This window comes from Silene latifolia, chromosome 3, assembly GCF_048544455.1.
Source record: "Silene latifolia isolate original U9 population chromosome 3, ASM4854445v1, whole genome shotgun sequence".
NCBI lineage: Eukaryota > Viridiplantae > Streptophyta > Magnoliopsida > Caryophyllales > Caryophyllaceae > Silene > Silene latifolia.
Window position 1 is genome coordinate 137772270 of NC_133528.1, and position 22168 is coordinate 137794437.

The 22168-nt window shown below is 37.7% G+C and overlaps 3 protein-coding genes and 1 long non-coding RNA gene across 4 annotated transcripts; 3 read left to right on the forward strand and 1 right to left on the reverse strand.

The window, feature by feature from the left end:
• Window positions 1-671: 671 nt before the first annotated feature.
• Window positions 672-1298, forward strand: LOC141649775 (uncharacterized). The gene has a single exon (XM_074458455.1). The coding sequence runs from the start codon at window positions 672-674 to the stop codon at window positions 1296-1298; it is 627 nt and encodes a 208-aa protein (XP_074314556.1).
• A 6031-nt stretch (window positions 1299-7329) lies between these two features.
• LOC141648133 (uncharacterized) lies at window positions 7330-12959 on the forward strand. The gene is made up of 9 exons (XM_074456617.1): window positions 7330-7562; window positions 8846-8930; window positions 9975-10049; window positions 10139-10175; window positions 11083-11166; window positions 11267-11327; window positions 11424-11530; window positions 11799-11864; window positions 12565-12959. Exons 1-9 carry the CDS (start codon window positions 7484-7486, stop codon window positions 12658-12660), a joined length of 690 nt encoding a protein of 229 aa, XP_074312718.1. The 5' UTR covers window positions 7330-7483; the 3' UTR covers window positions 12661-12959.
• A 1132-nt stretch (window positions 12960-14091) lies between these two features.
• LOC141648132 (uncharacterized) lies at window positions 14092-17191 on the reverse strand. Its single transcript, XR_012545937.1, has 2 exons — window positions 16136-17191; window positions 14092-14469 (listed from the first exon to the last, which is right to left on the reverse strand). It is a non-coding gene; the product is annotated as an uncharacterized LOC141648132 (long non-coding RNA).
• Window positions 17192-18737: 1546 nt separating this feature from the next.
• Window positions 18738-21602, forward strand: LOC141648134 (uncharacterized). The gene is made up of 4 exons (XM_074456618.1): window positions 18738-19105; window positions 20383-20432; window positions 20515-20567; window positions 21070-21602. Exons 1-4 carry the CDS (start codon window positions 18840-18842, stop codon window positions 21379-21381), a joined length of 681 nt encoding a protein of 226 aa, XP_074312719.1. The 5' UTR covers window positions 18738-18839; the 3' UTR covers window positions 21382-21602.
• Window positions 21603-22168: the final 566 nt, after the last annotated feature.

Below are 22168 nucleotides of genomic sequence, written 5' to 3' on the forward strand. Positions count from 1 at the left end.
ACATCAAAGACCTTCGAACCGTCTTTGAAAGACTTAGAAAATGTCAACTCAAGATGAATCCACTCAAGTGCGCATTTGGAGTCACATCTGGGAAGTTCTTAGGTTTTGTGGTCAGGCATAGAGGCATTGAAATTGACCAAACAAAAATCAAAGCTATCAACGAAATGCCGGAACCAAAGACATTGAAAGAGTTGCGCGGATTGCAAGGACGTTTGGCATACATCCGAAGGTTCATCTCTAACTTAGCCGGGCGTTGCCAGCCGTTTAGCCATCTCATGAAAAAGGATGCTCCATTTCAATGGGATGAAAAATGCAAAAATGCTTTTGATAGCATCAAGAAGTACTTAGCGCGCAAAGATCTTTGGGGCACCAATTCCGGGAAGGCCACTTGTCCTCTACATTGCAAAGACAAGAACGCTCACCTGGGGGCAATGTGTGCTCAAGAAATTGAAGACCGCAAGGAGAGAGCACTCTACTACTTGAGCCGTACCTTGGTTGGAGCTGAGTTGAATTACGCGCCCATAGAGAAGATATGTCTTGCTTTGGTGTTCGCCATCCAGAAGTTGAGGCACTACATGCAGGCGCATACCATACACGTGGTCTCAAAAGCTGATCCAATCAAGTACATACTCTCAAGACCAGTCTTGTCTAGAAGACTTGCGAAATGGACAATGTTACTTAAGCAGTATGACTTGGTGTTCGTGCCTCAAAAGGCTGTCAAAGGTCAAGCTATCGCCGACTTCTTTGCTGATCATCCAGTGCCAGCAGAGTGGGAAATTTCATATGACCTCCCAGGAGAAGAAATTTTCTATGTGGACGTCCTACCTCCATGGCAAATGTACTTTGATGGTGCTGCAAGGAAGGACGGAGCTGGAGCCGAAGTTGTATTCGTAACTCCACAAAATCATCTCATGCCGTACTCCTTTACGCTCACTCAGTTGTGCTCAAATAATATGGCAGAATACCAAGCTCTCATACTCGGCCTCCAAATGGCGATCGAAATAGGTGTTAGAGATATGGACATCTACGGCGACTCAAAGCTGGTGGTCAACCAAGTCCTTGGTGAATATGAAGTAAAAAAGGAAGACTTGATTCCCTACCATCAACGGGCATTACAACTGTTGAATCAACTTGAGGACATCCATGTTGGTCATGTGCCAAGGAGTGCCAATAAGTTGGCTGACGCGCTTGCTAATCTTGCAGACCACTTTGGCACCTTTGGGGGCGGAAGAGTCTATGCAAGTCGATCTGTCTGCAATCGTTGGGTAGTATCATGCTTGAAGGAGAGGAAAATGTAGATACAACCAACATGATATGCGTCTACACAGTTGATGAAGATGACTGGCGTCAACCTATCATTGATTTTTTGGACCACCAAAAACTACCCGATGATCCCAGACACAAGGTAGAAATACGTCGACGTGCTCCAAAGTTCATTCACTATAAAGGGACACTCTGGACGTTCTTTCTCGGCCAATGGTTGAGGTGTCTAAGCAAGGACGAAGCTGCGAAGCAATGCATGAAGCTCATTCGGCATTTGTGGTGCTCATCGGGCCTGGGCCTAAACTTCATGATCGCGTAAAGATAATGGGGTATTATCGGCCAACCATGGTGCAAGATTGTATGGACTTTGCAAAAAAATGTGAACCCGTCGGTTCTACGCAAACTTCATACACCAACCGCCGGAGCCGTTGCATCCTATTGTTTCTTCATGGCCCTTTGAAGCTTGGGGACTTGATGTTGTGGGACCTCTTACTCCAAAGGCCTCAAATGGACACGAGTATATACTCGCTGCCACTGACTACTTCTCAAAATGGGCAGAAGCCATCACACTACGGGAAGTGAAGAAAGAAAATGTTGTGGACTTCATTAGAACCCAAATCATCTCTGAGATATGGTGTACCTCAACGTATCACAACCGACAATGGGAAACAATTCTTCAACCATCCGATGACAAGTCTGGGAGAAAAATTCAAGTTCAAACAATACAAGTCATCCATGTACAATGCCTCTGCAAATGGTTTGGTTGAAGCCTTTAATAAAACTCTTTGCAATTTGTTGAGAAAAGTAGTAGCAAAGTCAAAGCGAGATTGGCATGAAAGAATTGGTGAGGCGTTGTGGGCATATCGTACCACATACAAAACACCTACTCGTGCAACCCCGTACGCGTTGGTGTATGGAGTGGAGGTCGTGTTGCCTTTGGAGTTGCAGATCCCTTCCTTACGCATTGCTATTCAGGAGGGACTCACAGATGATGAGAATGACAAATTGCGATTAGCAGAGTTGGAAGCTCTCGATGAAAAGAGATTAGAGGCTCAACAAAAGCTCCAGTGCTATCAAACAAGGTTGTCACGCGCATTCAACAAAAAGGTGCGCCCTCGTTCTTTCCAAGTAGGAGACCTCGTCCTTGCAGTACGAAGACCAATCATCACCTCTCACAAGCCAGTTGGCAAGTTCACCTCTAAGTGGGATGGTCCATACGTGGTACAGGAGGTCTATACAAATGGTGCTTACAAAATCGTGGATGAAGACGGCGTTCGAGTAGGCCCAATCAATGGGAAGTTTTTGAAGCGTTACTATTCTTAAATCCCAACAGTGAAGGCTCCTAAGCAAGAGCGTAAACTGCAAGTCCAAGCTCCTAAGCAAGAGGTTAAACTGTATACAAAAAAAAAAAAAAAAAAAAACAATCTCCACAAAAAAAAAAGAGACTCCAAAAAAAAAAAAAAAAAAAAAAAAAAAAAAAAAAAAAAAACTCCTTCCTTCCTTTATGAACTACGTCGGCTTGATCTTGTGAAATACACTTTGTGCTTCACAAGTACGTAGGCAACTTGGGTGAACATGTAGCTCAAGTGCAGCCACACCTCCAAACAAAAAAATCCCCCTCTTGAACTACGTTGGCTTGATCTTGCAAGTTGTCATCTTGGTAGCTTTGCAAGTACGTAGGCAGTTTGAGCAAACACTTTGTTCAAGTGCAGCCACACCAAAAAAAGAGCAAAAAAAAAAAAATTACAGCAAAATAATTACTCCTGGCCCGCAAGAGTTTAAACTGTGTACGGCTAAAATTACAGTCAATCATCAACCAAGGTTGTAAGAGCAAGGCCATGTTAATCGATGATGAGTTCCGCCTGAGCTGGGTCTTTACACTATTTGCTTCACGGTTAGCCTTGGATAGATCTTTAAAAAAGAGGGTCACGTCGCATACAGGTGATGAAATGATGTAGCAATCTGGCACATAAAGGCTTGGAACTTCCTTACAATCAACGAGCGAGTTCATTGCATGGTAACTCCAAAGGGAACCCAAGATGACTCATCCAAGAGTGACTCGTACTCTCTTGGAGTCGACGAGTCAGGTCTATTGCGAGTTGCATCCCTGAAAAAAAAAAAAAAAAAAAAAAAAAGGACAAATACAAGTAAATATAAAGAATATGTGGAAATCTTTTACAAGTCGGAGAGACATCAAATCAAGAAGCGTATTCATCCGGCATGCCTCAAGGGGAGAGCGTAATGAAATATAGTCTTCATAAAGAGGTTCATTGCATGAGTCTTCAAAACTGTGTCGCGATGACCCGAATGGGTTCACCCTGACACAACCTGTCGCGATGACCCAAAAATGGGTTCACCCTAACAGGCAATAAGTCTTCAAAACTGTGTCGCGATGACCCGAAGGGGTTCACCCTAACACAACCTGTCGCGATGACCCAAAATGGGTTCACCCTAACAAGTAATAAGTCTTCATCGTGTCGCGATGACCCAAAAATAGGTTCACCCTGACAAGTAATAAGTCTTCACGTCACGATGACCCAAACGGGTTCACCCTGACAACTCAGTTGAAAATTGAAGTAACTCGTCTCGAATATGAATTAATTGCTGATTGAAATAATGACTTGTACTCCGTAATGCTTTGTAATAATCCAAATGGTACGTGCTTGGCTAAAAATAAAAACATCATTCCTGCAAATTGCCAACAAACAAATGTACAAACAAGAAAGAAAGAGGCAACATAGACATATCGGGTTGGAATAATGAGTATAGAAATAAAGCTGAAGAAAGGAATAAATAAAGGAGGCCTGAATACTACCTTGCAAAGACTTTCTAAGTGATGTAAATGATATGCTCGGATCTGTTGTACAAGGGTAGCAAATAGATAGCAAATGAAAAAGCTGCAGAAGTCAATGACTAGTATTTAATTTGTCTAATTGACATGGTGTGGTATCCCTGCAACTAGATTACCACTTTAACTACAAAGCTATTCAGATGTTCCCTGCAACTAGATTACCACTTTAATGAGCATTATGAATTCAGAATTCATTATCGGACACACAAGCAAACCTTGTTGTGTATTAGAAGATATGACAAATTGATGAGTGCTCTTATATTACAACGGTAATATTGAAATTTAACACAAGAAAGAATATAATTCGTTCTACGCCTAAACTGCTGACCGGATGCGTTAAACTGCTGAACGAAGTCGAGATTTCGGGTAAACGAGAACGATACTTACTTGTTGTATGCTAAAATGCTGAACGAATGCGAGAAACTAGGGGCGCGTCGGTGTTTGATGGCATTGAAACGAGAACAAAAGACAAAGACTTAACATCATGTATAGTTGTATAACCGAAATCAAAGAAGTTCATGCCTGACTTTCGATATTCGTTAGGCTACAAAGTTCGGGAACATGAAGAATTACTTGGCTGCATTCATTTTTTTTGAAAAAAAAAAAAAAAAGAAAGTGACAAGCATCAGCGAAGTAACTGTTAGATGAGTAAATTCAGCCAATCGGTATTAATACTATGGTCGGAGCGTTCGATAAGTCACAAGTCAGGCCATCTTACCATGGTAAAATCGTGTTCATATATGAATGGCTAAAGGCAGAGATAAAATCAAAGTCTGTAGAATCTATTAATTCATGGTATAGTATACAGATACGATATTCGGCAAATTATGGATCATAGAAGAAACATTCAGCATGTTTTTATTGTTTGAGACGGTCTTTGCTGAGGTCGTTGAGGGGTCAAACGATAACGAAAATCCGAGTTATTAGATGTTTCGGAATCGTGGGACTGCAAATTTCGTGAATATGGGAAGCTTTAGGATCAAGGATCATTCTCCATGATGTAAAATTGGTCGACAACAGGGGCTGTCCACGCACTCTGTTTTTCACGAAATCAGGGGACGATGTGGTGCGTATTTCAAATACAAATTTAATGAAATCATGTTCAGAGTGGAAATAGAAAAAAACAGCAAAAACCAAGAGCAGGGAAGAAGAAAAGGCAATACCAACTTACCGAAAGCAGTCGGATTTGTCACACGATGAAGATGAACACGGAGGATTTAATGCAAGACGATGTTCGATAACAATGGAGCTGTGTCATATATATAAAGAAAGGCAAAGAAGTTAAGAGTATGGTGTCATGTGCTGCTAGAAAATTTAGCGATGGGCAAAGAATAACATGCTCTATTTGATAAAAGCTCAACTCTTTAAGCTTAGAAGAAGGATGGTTTTATACCAATGATACAAGGAAAAGAAGAAGGAATAAACAAACATCAAGCATACCTGTGTTCTTCTAAATTTTGAGCAGGGAAAACGAAGCTGCTTTGGGTAAGCATGGAGAATAGCTGTCGTGTATATATATATATGGGATTGGGTGTCTTTCTTTAACCCTATTTCTAAGAAGTTTTCTATCAAACAAATAATCAAAAAAAGAAGGGAATAAGGAAACCCCACCTAATTATTCGCGTTTCGTATATACGGAGTTGTTCACAATGGACTTTGACGTATGTTTGGTTAACTAGAAGATTAATTTTGGCCTATAATTGCTATTTAGGCTGGAGTTGTTAAAGAAAAAAAAAATCGCTCGCCAAATCAAAAAATGATAGAGTGACGTAAAAAATATGGGTCATCCTTACGACAAGTTTGGGTACCTATTGACTTTCAAGTCAAATACAAATTCACCCGCCAAGTTAGATAATGACAGGGTGACAAAAAAAATGGATCATTCTTGCGACAAGTAAGGCCGCTCATCACCGACTTCCAAGTCAAAGCAAAATCGAGACCCCGCCACGTCAAGACACCGGGAGGCGCACGTGACAAGGTCCCGAGGGGGCAATTTGTAGGCACGGAAAATTTATTAAAGTGCCGAATAAATAAAATAAATTAATTATTTTGAGTTAATACCAAATTTTAACTTAATTTAATTATTTTGTCCCGATTAAATGAAATATGGGCCGATTCGGATTACAAAAGGAGTTGTTCGGATCAATAAACCCAGAAAGAATCAAATTTGGGTCAAGGTTGCTTATAAACCCACAAATGGGCCTGTGACCACCAAAGTCCAACAAGGGGATTTGAAACTCTATAAATAGAGCTCTTCTCCTTCATTCAAAGGGTTGGAAATTCATAATTGCAAAGGAGCTAGAGAGAACAAGGTACAAATTCCTACAAATCCTCTCTGTCAAAATCATTGCAAGCAGTCAACAAGCACATCAAATCGTGCCGCCTGCGTTGAAGATTCAATCACAAGTTCAAACCTTCAAGAGAGATTCAAGTCATCGCGACCCTCTCAAGAAATCAAATTTACATCGCGCGTAGAGCAATTAAATTTGTCTACACGCGCACCCCTCACGTGTACCCCGTACACGTACCCCTTACAGCATATTAGAATCAGAGGATACATTAGAGATTGTACACGTACTTTTGATATTTATTAATAAAATTTAATTGTTTCCTTGTTTTGTATTCCAGTTATCGCAAATACAAAATTTGCTGTTACAGAAGTCTATTACGCATGGACTCAGACCAAGAATGTTCCACAAGATTTTGCTCTTGAGAGGCTTGAACGTGTGTCTTATAGGAATTTTACCCAAGTTTTAATCACTAAACTCCAGCCTCTAAATTATATTTAATTATATCAAAGTTATTAAAAGTAGACCCGTGCATTTATTTGCATGGGATTAAAACTAGTTAGTAAAAGAAACAATAGTAACCACGAGAGTATTGAACGTAATTATATTAAGAAAGAATGTCGTGAAAGTAATAATATTAATAGCGGGGTAAAGAACGTGTCGCATAATTTGAAAATAAATTTTACATTTCATCATAATTACAAGATATGCCGTAGAAAAATATACTACAAATAGTAAACGTGTGAGTTAGACAACTCTAACATAGTTTATTTCATTGAAAATAAAATTTAAGCCGGACACCAAACCTAGTTGAGTTAGTTAAGAACAACCATTTGTCATTAGTTAGTTAGATAGAACAAACCTTTGTTAGTTGATCTAACCGCTCATGAATAAAACATATACGTATAAAGTATAAATAGACCCCACAGGTTCGATTACCCAACTGGTCTTCTCTTGCCTTTCATTTCCTTATTGTTTGTTCCTCCCATCGTCTTCACTGAATAATATCACACCCTTTTTCAACCTCTGAAAAAGGGTTTTCCTTTTTTCCTTTTTTACCCCCTGAAAACTCCATTGAAGGATGCCACGTGCCTCATCCAAGAAAACGGGTCAATCAAATTCTTCCGCTGTTACCGCCTCTGGCGACCTTTACCGCTCCGGTTATTTCCCTTTTTCTTTTTTTATTTATAATCAAATTCATGTATTTATTTAGTAGTATAATCTTGACCTGTTTTGTGTGTGATTGAGCTTAATTAGTCAATTAGTTATGAGATCAGCTTAATTTAATTAAATTAGTTGTTTGTTTGATTAAAATACTCGTCACAAAGAATAAAAAAGGTGAACAAATGATTGAGACGGAGCGTATTAATTAGTGATAAGCTATTGCTTATGTGATACTCTATGTTAGGAACAAAGGGACGATCTTTTCATGATGAATTATGAAAAGTTCTTTTTTATTCGCGACAATCTTTATCGTGTTTTACTGTTTTAGTGTGATTGGTATGAATTCGCAAGTTAATCATGAGATGTTACTTGATCATCTTAGTATGAGTCAAAATGGCAATTAGTCTTTTGTAAGGCGATTTTGTACTAATAAGTGAAGAATGGATCTTGACTACCTAGAACATGACCTGCAGATGTTAGATGTTAAAAAGTACATAGTAGTACCAAAGTTGGCGGGTGTGAGTGGTAAGGACTATCATCTCTTAAACAAGTGGGCATGGGTTAATTCCTGACTCTTGCGAACGAAAAAGCCAAATTTAAGAGGGGTCAACCCATTAAATTGCCTTCAGTACCTCGAAGGAGATTGCCCAAAGCTGTCGGTAGGGGGATACTCCTGGTCAACACCAAAAAAAAAAGTACGGAGTAGTTACCAAGAATCCCGTTTTAGAATAAAACTTTTTAAGGCCGCCTTGCACAATTTTTTCTTAAATGCTGAAATGTGAGAAGTTGGTTTCTTGTGTATGCATGTGAATCTAAGCATGCAAGCTGTGTAAATATGAGGAGTACGAAGAAACGATGTCAGTGGTCCTTCAAATGAATTGCCACGTCAGGAGGAGTACGAATTTTTGGTGTTGTGTTGATGTATGATTTTGCTCTAAGCCTGTAAAGATGTCAGTTGTCCCGGTCTGTGGAGTAATACTTTCAGTTGGTATTATGTTGATAAGCGATGATGGTAGTCTGGTACTAACATTCTAACAAGCTACTATATCTGCTTGTGTTCTGTGTTCTGTAATCATTCAAAATTTGTTTTTTTTTCTCTTGGTTGGGGTTAGGAGTGGTCGAGAAAAATGATTTAGTATGCATGACATGTCACACATTTAAGAAACGATGGTGACAAAAGTTGTAGGTCCAGGAACAATAAGCATTAGTAAGTCTTTGCCATACTGACCTATCTTAGGATCACATTTTTTTTTAAGACTTTCTTGTATATTGTGTTCAGCTTCACATAAAGCCAGTTCCAAGGAGTCGGAGAGGATTGATCAGTTATTTTGTAACTATGCCAACAAATCATCGGAAATGATTGAGTAAGTCTGCTCATAATTCTTGTAGGTTAACATATGTTGTACTGTTATTACAATCGTTGAATGGTTTTAACTTTTATATTGAGGATTCCCTTAGTGTTTTTTTTAAATCTTATTAAAGTTAAAGAAGACTCATTCCTCTTATATTATAATTTGTGTCTTCAGTTAGATGTCTCGTATAAATGCTTGCATTAAGTAATTAGCTAAAAACAACAATTGTGAGTGGAGGATTGAAGGGTAATGATCTTCTGTGTATCTAGCCTACCTTTTTAGAATTAGAGATTTTTTTGGTGGGTTTTGTAGCTCTTATCAACTGAGAAATGATATCTGCTTGTTATTATTTTGCTCGTCAATAATAAGGTCAAGTAATCTCTTCAATATTTCTCTCAAGCATGGAGTTGCAGTATCTTTCTAAATTTCCAAAGTAAAATACTGCACTCTGTAATACAAATTTTATACTCGAAAAAAAAAAACATGAAAGGGGCAAGTAAAATGGAATCAAGACCGAGTAAGGGGGCATAACCCTTTTCGTGTAGTATGTCTTGACATGATTGCATTTTATGACGGATATAAAAAAGCACTACATGGTGGATTCTGTGATTCCAGCAGTGCTTGGGAGAGAGATACTTCTTGCGTCATTACCTGCTTAACGAATAACATCAATATGACTGTATGGTTGTATTTCGTATTCACCATTTCCCCTTCTCCATTTTCGTCTCAATTGATGGTACACTGATACAGGACGTGCAGGCTATGTTTTTATACTGTGTCATATGGGATTATAGGAGTCAGGGTGAAGTGAATATACATAGCAGTATAGCACTATTCCAAATAAAAGCACCATACATATAGATAGGATGCGCCATTTACAAAGTTTTTATTTGCATTTAATGTTGACATTCTTTTGGTAAAAGTGTTGGGCATTGATTTTATTACAGGTGACTCATTCATATTTCTTTGTGTTGCAAGTTCTTTGCTTGATATGTATCTTATTTCTCATATTGTTTTTATGTTTCTATTTGTAAAAACCATGTGACCATAAAACAGCCCAGAAGGTATAGAAGCACTATGCTCAGATGTGGAAGTGGACCATACAGATGTCAGAATACTGATGCTTGCTTGGTAAGCTTTGTAAACATGATTATCTCTTTCCCTCTCGTTTCTAAATCTTTGACTTTATTTGTTGAGTTTCGGTTTTGCATTTCTGACAGGAAAATGCAAGCTGAGAAACAGGGTTACTTCACCTTGGTAAGTTGAATAGTTGTCTCATGAATATGTCGCTTCGTTCTATATGCCAAATCATTTAAGACAAGGTGTCACTTCAAAAACCCTTTTTGTTGTCCCTTTCTCTCGTCTGGCCCACACCCCAACCCCTTTCGTCTCTCCTCTTTTTTACCACATGATATAATTTAAGGAGCCCAATGGTGTCGTTTCTCTTGAATCTTGATGAGATGCATGCTTTCTTGTTTACTTCTTTTATTTGCATCAAGAAGATACTTATCTGTGGATGTAAAGGGAAAAGTTTTTCAAAATTATTATTTTGATCCGCTCTTTCTTCATATTGACTTCCACTTTCGACGGAGCCAAGGTCTCTCTCCTATTTGGGCTTGGAATATAATGAAATAAAGCTATTTGGGGGCCTTTTATACTGTGACATAATGGTAGGTGCAAGTCTTGGCGTAATTTTCATTATAAATCATATGACAATCGTCTCTATGTTGTTAACACTGCATAGCATTGTGTACGTTTGGGTCTTCGAGGGTTTCAGCAATGTAATTGTCGTGCTGCTGCTTGGTGCGAGTCTCTCTAGGTCTGGCTGAATTACTTATTACTTATATAGTTGTTGAATGCAGATGGACAAATGTGATGTGGTATATGCTAGTTTTACTGTGGACATAGGTATCGTGAGTGTAGCAAGTATTAGTCACTTAGGAAAACATTTGATATAATGTTATTCACTTCGAACTGGTAGCTTATATAGTTTGTGTGCTTCTATTGGCTATACTGTGTTACTAGACTTGCTACAAATTTAGGCGAGGAGCCATGTTGAGATTATTGAAACCATACTTTTTTTTCCAAAGTCCAAGCTCCATTTGGTGGTTGTACATATTTTTCCTACTGTTTTATACACTGCTAAAAGTTGAAAGCGATGCAGGAAGAGTGGCGGAAAGGTCTCAAAGCTCTGCGTGCTGATACAATTACAAAATTGAAAAAGGCACTCCCGGAGCTTGAGACAGAGGTGAGCTTTTGTCCGTTAAATTAACTGTGTTTTTTTTTCGTGGAACTGTAGTTGGTCAGCTCAAGGACATGTGCTCACTATGTTTTTCCTTCTTTAAAAGGTTAAAAGGACAACAAATTTTGTGGACTTCTATCAGTATGCATTTCGTTACTGTCTGACAGGTTTGCTAGCTTTGTTTTTTTTGAGCCCTTCTTTTGTACAAATGGTCAACATTAGGTGGTTCTTTCATTTATCCTGTCACCTTTTTGTGTTGTCAGAGGAGAAACAGAAAAGTATAGATATTGAAAGCATCTGCCAGTTATTGGATCTTGTACTGGGTTCACAATTCCGAGCCCAAGTCGATTACTTCATTGAATACTTGCAAGTAAGTTGTTGAATCTGCTTGGATCTTGTAGTTGTCAAAATCTTAAAAAGGCCTGTTCTTTTACTTCTATATTAACATAATAATGTGAACTAAGACGAGGACAATCTGTGTTAAAGAGGCAAAAGTTGCTGCTTCATCTTTTCTGAAAATATTTTGAAAATTGTGTGGCTATTAATGATGATTTGAAGATTGAGAAACCATTTTAAGTGAAATAAAGCTTACGTCGACTTCTATATTTTGATTGACAGTGTGCTTTTGTGTGTTTCAGGCTCAGACTGATTACAAGGTCATGAACATGGATCAGTGGATGGGATTTTACCGTTTTTGCAACGAGGTACAGTCACGATGATTATTTTCTAGTTTGATCAGGATTGAGATGATTTTTGGGAAATGGAAACCACCTTATTACTAGTTAGTTGGGTTGTGCTTCTATAGTTTTAGCTCACAAAATCAGGTGAAAATGAGAGCATGTTTTTTGAAGAGGGAGATGGGTTTCATAACGGCTTATAAGTATGATCCAGTCAATTATTTATTCAGTAACAAGCAGGCGGTGGTTTACTGGAATACAGAGTTGTGTCCTTCGCTTTATCAGGTCGGCATGTGCCTTATGGCTTACGCCACAAAATATGTTAATCTGAAGCATGAAATCTGTACAGTTAACTAAAAACGATTGCTAGTCGGCTAGTTGCGATATTGACCGTGCAGAAAAGGATTCACGAGTGATGTTTTAAATGCTATTCTTGATTTGCCCCCTCCCCCATTTCTAAATGGGCAGCCCTAAATTCACGGAGCAAATTTCCTGGGACACGAGATTTATTTGTCAACTCACCATTTTGCCCTTCAATTTCCATAACTAGTCCAAATAGTGTACTATCATGATAAGGGTATTTTTGTCCGACTGCAACAAATCCAGTGGCCCAGGCATATTTACCCGTGAATTTATGCATGGCCTTTCTAAATTTCGTGCTTAGCTTACAGAAGTGCCTCATCTCTTTTAGTCATTTTTTTCTTTTGGTACTCGTGTTCTCTTACAGATAAGTTTCCCAGACTTCAGCAACTACGATGCAGACCATGCTTGGCCTTTGATCCTTGACAATTTTGTTGATTGGATGAAGGCAAAACAAAGCTAAATCAGTCAGTATCCGTTGGCTAAAATGCATATCTGTCTGAATGTCTGATATTTTCTTCTGGTGGTACGAGCGATTTTATTCATCCGAGTCAAGAATGGTGATCGATGGGGTTTTGCCTTATCCAGTGTACATTACTTTGACGGGGAATTGCAGTATTGTGTAATGTTACCTATTTTTAGACCACAGCAAGAAAAGGAGAAAAGAAAAAACCTATCGATATTTCTATGCTTTATTCACGACAGTACTACTACTTGTTATTGAAGTGTCTTTACTCACTTTGGACCATTGCATGCTCAAAATTGGATCTTCATTTGCCACTGTGCTTGATTAAAGAAATACTCCGTCAAGCTTAATTCAATTGGATAAGTTGACGGAAGCCCTGGCTGATTTCACCAGTGATGTGAACATGACCGTCCTCAAACGTGTAAACCGCTAAGGAAAAAGGGTACAAACATTTACAGGTATCAGTAACTAATACAGTATCTGTGGATCATTATGTACAATCAAACATGCCCTCACATTCCTACTGACCAACTGATTAACTCGGGTTTCTCAGCGGTTGGTTTTTGCTCGTTTCATTCCCTAGTCCCATCACTCTTCCTCGCTCTCATTGTTCCCTCAAAGACGGGATTAACATTTCTAATACCCACGTTAACAGCAATCATTAATTGTACAACTGTGTGTACCATCCGTGACTCCATGAAAAACACACAACATTGCATGATCATGCTTTGTAGTCTCTCTGACCGTCAAGATCAATAGTTTACACTTTTCTTTTTGGGTGTTTCAGCAATAGTTTACGTTTTTTATTTGAGCATGTTTTACTCTCTACTTTATCTTTTAATAATATCAAATAAATGCAATTCTCCTCTCTTTCTACCTTGGTTTTTATGTGTAAAACGTATGTAAACATTTCATTGAAACAGATGGAGTACAATACACGAGGTGAAACAATAGATATTGAGGAAGTGTGTGTTTGGCTTTGTTTCTCAAAGTATTTTTGGACTTAAAAACACTTTTTTGGCCAAATATATTATAAATTTAAAAGCTAATTGTAGATTCTCAAAAGCTCAAAGACTTTGTTTTTGCCCATAAAAATAGAAGAAATTAAGCTTAAAAAATAAAAACTCATTTTAAGCAAATTAGGCCAAACATGCTCGAAATTTTAAGTGATTAGGTCACCTTTGCACAATTATTATGTCAGACTTAAGATCCTTAAGATTTAACTTTATCTCAGTTACGTAAGTTACGTTACTTAACGTAGTTTATACTCGTACATCCTATGTACAAAATTTTTATTTTGGGCGAAAAATCATATAATAATGAAATTGAAGTGATTTGAGTTCGTCTCAATCATCATATCATATATACATTATATTAAAGCAACAACCGCAAGCCCCGTTGATCGCCACGTGTCACAACCCCTTGAAATGCCACATGTCATTTTCTATTTAAAAAATAATTTGCAATCATATCACGGGATACATTGGGTAGGTACAAAATGGGAAAATCCTATAACATCCTATCATTACTTGGTGTCAGTTGGGGGGTCAGGGGTCTTGCACAATTTATTTCATTTAACCATACAACATCGAACCAGTCACTAATTGAGTGCAAACTAACGACACTAGGAGAGGTCCAAGTTATCCTCAATCCTCAAATAGATGTCATAAGTTCTCGAGGTGATCTCCAGATTGGGAGATCAATAAATTGTTGCTTAGCCTTCTCCTCATGGACACTACTACACAAGGATTCTGCTATCTCGCAAAGCTGTGAGAAGTCACGGATTATTGCTTCCTGTGCTTCTACCTGAAATGTAGAAACAATATCATCAAACAAGACACATAAATTTTAAAGCATTTGCAAACCAACTAGCGAAACCAAAGCATCTAGTATGAAATTATGAATATAATATCATCATACCTCTACCCAGACTGATATACCCATCAAAGCTATGAAAACCTTATGAAGAAATATGAGTCAATCCAATTTAACTTGTAACTACCCACTTATCAGGATATTGAGTTAATCTCATTAGTCTTATCATGAGACTGCCTCATATGACGACTTGTGATAAAATCAAATCACACCCTTAGCTTTCAGATCGATTACATTTACATTAGCCAAATACCGAAGTTTATCATGCATGTTGCATGACACAAGAAGTTCACGCCCTTGATAGTATTCTATATTGCAACAATCGCTACTACAGTAGCATGTACATAAATTTACATGTTATTGCTTTCAGATTCATTTATACTTTCATCGGCTGAATATTAAAGTTTATGACAGACGTTATATGTCATGTCCCAAAACCACAAATGCAGCGAATGAATTTAGAAGGAGAACATCATCAGAGCCTTAATCCCAAATTGATTTGGGGTCGGCTGAAATGAATCATTCTTTAGAGCCATCATTGAATGGTCGCATACCTTAAAACGAATTAAGAACATTTAGGCAAATCAACTTTACCATCATAAACATGGAAGTATAGCAGCATTCAAATTAATTCCCATTACTGCAGCAATCAAACAGAAGAACAGACTTCCAAGCTTGAAAACAGTTGATTTATTCAATGTTGGTATTAACAGAAGCCACGATAATTGCCACTATAACAGAAGTTGACAGAACACGCTATTTCTGACACACTTGGCTTGAAAGAATTCGTGTAGATGGCATGTCAGAAGATAGAGTAAGAATGACTCATAGGGCATTCTAAATTCTAATACAGAGAAAATGCATACTAGAGCTAAAAGCACGACAACCAATGACGCGGTTAGCATAGTGCATGAAGTTCTAAATTCCTGGTTTGCTGGATATATCTCTTAATAATCAACATTTTACATCTCACATAAGAGAACAAATCCAAAGGAATTAAGATTAAGAAGATAGCGTTTGAATATGCATATTTATATTAGTTGTGAGTTCTGACATTGAGTATAAGCTAAAAATAGGGGTTATTATGAAGTCTAATGGTACGAATAGTAAAGAAGGAATAAAAAGGGAGGCACACACCAGGGGTGGATGCAGGATTTTACTCGAGGGTAGGCACCGATTTTTTTTTTTAACTAAAATAATATTTGGTATTGGATTTTTTTCCGAACAAATGTATTAAATATAAGTATATTTGGTTTCTATTTGATGTTAATATCATTTCACTACAATATGCATTTAAGGTTAAGTTTGTAAATAAAATACTCCGTAGTAGATAACTAACCATTCAATCATTCAAGGATTACTGCTTATACAATGCACCAACAGATAGATAAGCAGTTACAATCTATGTTGCTGAGACTCGTTTAAAAGTATGGAAGTCGGGCATTTTGAATAGCACAAGTATAATATTTTTACAAAAATGAAACTGAGTATGTTTTCTGACCAATATTCATAACCCTTTAGGTTTAAGACAAATATTCCATGAATATTAACAAAAAAGGGGAATTGAATTGAATAGAGAGGGAAGGAAGGAAGTAACCTGGGAGAAAAGGTGAGAGAGGAAGAAGGAAGATTGGGAAGGAAACCCTAGAATGGAATGGGGTTGTTGGTTGATATTGGAAGGTTGATGTTGATGTTGATGTTGTTGTTGTTGTTGCTCCATAAAGATTAAGGTGTTGTCCAAATGTTGCCATACACCAAGTTCATGTTTATACTTGTCTTTGAGTTTAACTAGTGCTATGCGTCTTCTCTTCTTCTTTCTCTCCTTCAATTCAACTACTGCTGCTGCCGCCGCCGCCTCCTCCTCCGCCGTTGGATCTCCACCACCGATTATTCTACTACTCCTCTTTTTCCGCTGGTATACGAAACCCTCGTCGTTAACCATTTCCCATTCTGACCCCATATGCATATCTCCAACTAACTGCTTCTACTTTCTCTATTCTCTACTCCAATGCGCCTCCCACTTTCTATTCTTTTATCCACTACTACTCGCTAGTCGCTACTACCTCCTTCATAACCCCAATTTCACTACCTATGATATCATATTACTCCACTTGACTAGCTCACTACACTTCCAAGTAGGGATGGCAGTGGGTTAGGGACCCGACCCAGACCCTGAGGGTCGGACCCTAATGGGTCGGGTATGAGTCTCATTTTTTCAGACCCAATGGGTATGGGTCGGGTATGGGTCGGGTATGGGTCTTAAGAAAATATTTCGGGTCCGGGTCCGGGTCTAAGTTATGAGACCCATACCCGACCCTTAGACCCTTTATTAAAGAAAAAAAAATTCAAAATTACAACTTTTCTGAATTCATACTGGCAGGCTGTAGAAACCCAACTAAAGTCTATTTTTCTTCAGTCTTCCCTCATCCTATAAAGTGATAAAACCCAACCAAACTCTTCTGACAATACCACCACTCCACCACTGACACAAGAAAACCACCACCACAGCACTGATACGCGACTGACAACCACCTCTCTAATAGCCGGCGACCGACAATCACCATTAACGGCAGATTAATAAACTCATAATGTTAGAGTAGTATGAATTTTTTTTTAATATTATAGACCCCATAGCTGTTAATATTGTTACTAAAGTGGCTTAAACTCGGACCCGCGGGTAGACCGAGACCTCTACCCTTACCCATAGGGTCGGGTATGGGTCCTCAAATTTTAGACCCTTGGGTGCAGGTCGAGACGGGTCCAATGGAAAAATCTCGGGTCGGGTGCAGTGCAGCGGGGCCTACCTGGACCTACCCATTGCCATCCCTACTTCCAAGGGATTTCAAATATAAAATAAAAACCGCATTTTTCACTAATACTCCTTAAAGTATGTACAATATGGAGGATTTATCCTCTTCTTCGCACCTTCTATTCTCTAAGAGGGGTCCTCTCTATTGGGTAACAAAATACATCATCCTTTTAAATAGAAGAAGAAGTACTCCATTTCCTCTAAAATTAGAGAAAGAAGAACTTTAACCCAACATATGGGAGAATGAGTGCTTTTTGAGAACGAAATTGGAGGAATCGCAATCTAAAGGTTATGCGATTAGTTACCAAAATATATTTTTCATTTTATCGGAAAATAATGTTAGAACATGGTCGACAGGTCGGGTTACACCTAAATGGTCTTTGCCCCCCTCATATCAAAGACATTCATAAAATAAAGGAAAAGATAAATAATTGACATTAACACTCTAAAATGAAATGTGCAAATTAAATAAATGACCGGGACAAAGGGAGTATCATATAAGGAGTTCCTTATCCATTGTTTTACACAATTCGGGTTCAGATCAAGCTTGGATCCTGAATTTAGGTGTCGGGTAGGGTTATTCGGATCAGGTTAATTTTGACAAGTCTAAGTTACCTCAACCTACTTGACTACTTGCCAACCATATAAGATTCAAAAAAACTCAAGGTATTATGTAGAAATAACCATAAAAAAACTGTAAAGCATATAGATCCATAAAAAAATATTTAAATATATAACACGGGTTGAACATTCGGGATAAACACGGGTCATTACATACGATATGAGACAATTCAAGCTGAGTCGAGCAACCATATGAACTTTGATATCGTATGATTCGTATCTATAATATTCACCTCAAAGAGTTTTTTTAAAATAAAATGAGTGTAATGCACATGATAGTTTTTAATGATGGAGATTGATGTTCGATATACAAATAGTTATATACTCTATTAAAGACACGTAAATGAGTTTTTTAACATATAAAATATGAAAATTATAATTAATATAAATATTATTTATAATGCAATTTTGAAGATTGCTCGTACAATACGAGTTCAAAAACTAGTTTTCTCAAAAAAAAAAAAAAAAATAAGCCTCACACACTCGTAACTCGCAAGTTAAAAAAAAAACAATTGATCAGATGATCAGCAAGCACCCAAAAGTCGACCACAAATAACATTATACCTCCAGTGGTATAATAGCATTATACAACCAAGTTATATTTTATCGAGCTTGTGTGTAATTTTGTTGAGCTTTTTTAATGTTAATTTTTTTATGTTTAAGTGAGTGAGTTCAACAATTTTATGGTATAGCTCGACTTCTTTAAAACAAAACTCGAAAACTTTATTATATATTAGGGTTTAGAAAGATACAACCAAGATAAGTCTGTTGGTTGTAGGATCTATTAATTGAAAGTCGACCCCTAAGAAACTAGAAAATGTGACCCAAAATCAAATAAGGCGTGCGTTAGTTATAGAGAAAACCCAAAGAAATGTTTGGCGGGAGAATTAGTTTAGTTCGTTATTCCAAACGTTTCATCAATCTCCGCCATAGTAGAAGCTTCTGCAATTCCAACAAAACCCCCCAAAATATTCCCACTAACAGCACTAATGGCGGCGGCGGCGTTAACAGCAGCAAATTCAGTGATAAAAGAGACCTTGATCGGCTTGATGCATACCGTGACTTGGATGACCTTAATTTCACGAAAGCGGCCAAGATTCTCTTCTCTTCTTCTTCTCCTAAGAAGAAGAAATTTGGGTATACTTTCTTCCTTTTTACTTGTTGCTGTATTGCGATTTGTTAGGGTTATATGTTGTGTTATGATTTGATTCTCTCTTTGGCATTTTAACAAACAGTTGGTGTGCTATTTGTTTTGTCGTTAATTTTGATTGATATTGTTTGTTTTTGCTGTAATCGTATTTTATGTTTGATTTTATTGTGTTTTTATCATTTATGAAAAGTAGTAATTGTTGTACATTGTGAGAAATAGCGACTAAAGTTGACATTGTTTGATAACTTGATTACCAAAGTCAAATGGGTACGTATAAATGGGATGGAGGGAGTGTGTTGATGTTTTGAGACGATGAACCTCGATCTGACATTGGTGATAGGAAACATGGAATGCTATTTATTACTCCCTCCACTTTTTTTTGTTCACCCCATTTCTTTTTACACGGATATTAAGAAAAGTTATTAAAGAATGAAAAAGTAATAAAAGAGTTGTAAGTGGTGTGAAAAGAATGATTAAATAATGAAAAAGTAATAAAAGAGATGTAGGTGGAGTGAAAAGAATGATTAAATAATGAAAAAGGTAGTCCAAATAAGGAAAGAAGAGAAATGAGGTGAAAATAGATAATTTGCCAAAAAGGGAAAATGGGGTGAAAATAGGAAAGTGGAGGGAGTATTAGAAAGATTGAGATCCTATAACTGTAGTCTGCTTCCAGCATAGAAGAAGAGGATTGATTTCATCCCTCGCTGTTTCCGCATTTCACTAGTCGTTAGCAATGTCCCTTGTCAAGGAAGACTGGAACTCTCACTTTGGATTGTAGGACCTTTGCTCTTTAAAATGGTAATTGTTGTCGTATTGAGGCTACTCTCTTCCATGGAGCTAAAGACTTGAGTTTTCTTTGGTATTAGAAGTTAGACATCATGGCATAAAGCAAATGACTCATTATACGCGTTGTGCTTCTTGTAATGTGGAGGACTAGCTGGACCATGTACTTCTTGATACAATTGGGTCATTTGGAAACAACCTCTCTGTGTTTTTTAACTTCGGGTAAGACTGCGCACATGCGACCTCCTTATGCCACTAGGTAGGAGTGAGGCACTGGGGTAGTTACTGCGGTTGTATGCAGTAGACTTTTTATAGTTGGCGGACTGTATTCTCAATTTTTCAGGCTATGAAGATAACATGTCACAGGCTTCTAATTTAATATCGATTACATGTAGTGTTTCTCAACGTGAATTAGATTACTTGACACATTTGTTGCATGCTGATGTTATACAATCACTTACTGTTTGTTTCTCATTATCAGGTTTGATTTCCATTTGGTGCAGCTTTTCTTTGCTCTCATGCCATCATTAGGTAATGCAGTGTTGCAATTTCTTGACTTATGTCAGGCAACCTTACTTAATTGCTGTCTAAACAATATTTTTATCTGTTTCAGCTGTGTATCTGGTGGCTAAATATTCTCGCTACCAAATGAGAAAGATGGAGGCGGTAATAACCTACTTTGACATGATCATTCTGCACTGCTATATGCCTATATGTGTTCTATTATTTCTCTTGAGGCTGAATTTTGTTGCAACCGCAATGAATCTTTCCCTATTGAGCTCCTGGTCGTTGAGACTTGAGATTGAGTTTCTAAACAAAATCTCAGGTTTTAGAAATGAGGCCAGAGTGCTAGACACATAACAGAATATAGAGATCAAATTTATGTTAACTCGGGGGATCAAGAGCTATTTGTATTTTTCTTTTATTTGATTTTAAGGCCATTAGTCACGACTGACCCTCTAACTCTCTAAGCAGTAGCTTAAGGATCATCTAGTCTACAACAGCAGTCAAGTGCCAGTTGGGTAATGTCATTTGTAAAACCGCTGGAGAGGCTGTTTAGCATCAGTGGCATCTGCAGTTTTTAGTTGGCAGAAAAAAATTGTCCGTTAAGTGAAATTTGTATTGCCTTTTGTGCACTAACGGGCAAGGTGATTTTTGTTTACATCAGGAACTGGAGCTAAAAAAGAAAGCAGAGGAAGAAAAGAAGGCAAAAGAAATGGAAGCAACTGCTGCAGATGAGAAGGAACCTGAGACCAATTCTGAGTTATTGAAGGTGAAGGAGAGACTAGAAGCACTTGAAGCGACTATCAAAGAGATTGCAGTAGAAACTAAGAAACAAGGTCAAACAAGAGTCGATCCTAATAGTAGGTCAGAAGATAAACTCGTGTCTGACAAAAACCAAGCATCTAACCAGCCCCCAGCACAACCATTGAAGCAAGAAGATATTGAAAAGAAAGGGTCCCATGAAGATAAGAAGTAAATTACTCGATATTTTCAAGATATCAATATGTTTTTGCTGGCCTTTCTCTTTTGAAACCCCTCTTGCCCTCCTGTGTCACTGTGTGATATAGCTTACAGAAGAACTGTTTGTGGCTCCAAATGGAAGGAAAATATGTTATGATGCTTTTCTGGAAAACGGGTTGAAGATATGGATATGTAGCTCATTCTAGTGAAGCATTGAGTGATCCGATTGAGGTATAGTTTTTGACAAGCAGTTTAATGCTTTCCCCTTTGCTTCCCTACTTTATGTCGATTGAAACTTCTAATGGTGCAGATGAAACGTGTTTGCATTTAGCTCCACTGTCTACACAAATTCTCAAAGGAGATGATCTCACGCAATAATTTTAAGACACTGTTCCTGTTACCCATTAATTACTCATTTTTTTTGTCTAAGCGCTTACTTTGTCACCTTATAATAGGAGGAATTCGAACCTGGGACCTGTTATTCATAATACCTCCGTCTTAACTCATAACCACTAGATTAAGACATTTTCGTTAATTAAATTATTAGTACTCATTTTGATGAAATAATCTATTTCATTAAGAATAGATCAATAATTTATTTTCTACCCCAGGGTCATAACTCATAAGTGAACTCTATAGTCTATACACAACAAAGTCATTCTATGTTCCCCCATGGTGTGTTATTTCATATCTCATGCAATTATATTACAACAATACAACATAAATAATCATCTAAATAATAACACCTCGTGAATTTGGATACGATGATTTCAAATATGTGAACGGACAAATAAAAAAGTAGC

What these genes read in the sequence shown, in the direction of transcription:
- LOC141648133 (XM_074456617.1), top strand. Translation starts at nt 7,484, where the DNA reads ATGCCACGTGCCTCATCCAAGAAAACGGGTCAATCAAATTCTTCCGCT. An exon ending in TCCCGGAGCTTGAGACAGAG is followed by an intron (nt 11,167 to 11,266) that starts GTGAGCTTTTGT and finishes CTTCTTTAAAAG; the next exon opens with GTTAAAAGGACAACAAATTT. An exon ending in ATTTCGTTACTGTCTGACAG is followed by an intron (nt 11,328 to 11,423) that starts GTTTGCTAGCTT and finishes TTGTGTTGTCAG; the next exon opens with AGGAGAAACAGAAAAGTATA.
- LOC141649775 (XM_074458455.1), top strand. Translation starts at nt 672, where the DNA reads ATGTTACTTAAGCAGTATGACTTGGTGTTCGTGCCTCAAAAGGCTGTC.
- LOC141648134 (XM_074456618.1), top strand. Translation starts at nt 18,840, where the DNA reads ATGTTTGGCGGGAGAATTAGTTTAGTTCGTTATTCCAAACGTTTCATC. An exon ending in CCTAAGAAGAAGAAATTTGG is followed by an intron (nt 19,106 to 20,382) that starts GTATACTTTCTT and finishes TCTCATTATCAG; the next exon opens with GTTTGATTTCCATTTGGTGC. An exon ending in AAATGAGAAAGATGGAGGCG is followed by an intron (nt 20,568 to 21,069) that starts GTAATAACCTAC and finishes TGTTTACATCAG; the next exon opens with GAACTGGAGCTAAAAAAGAA.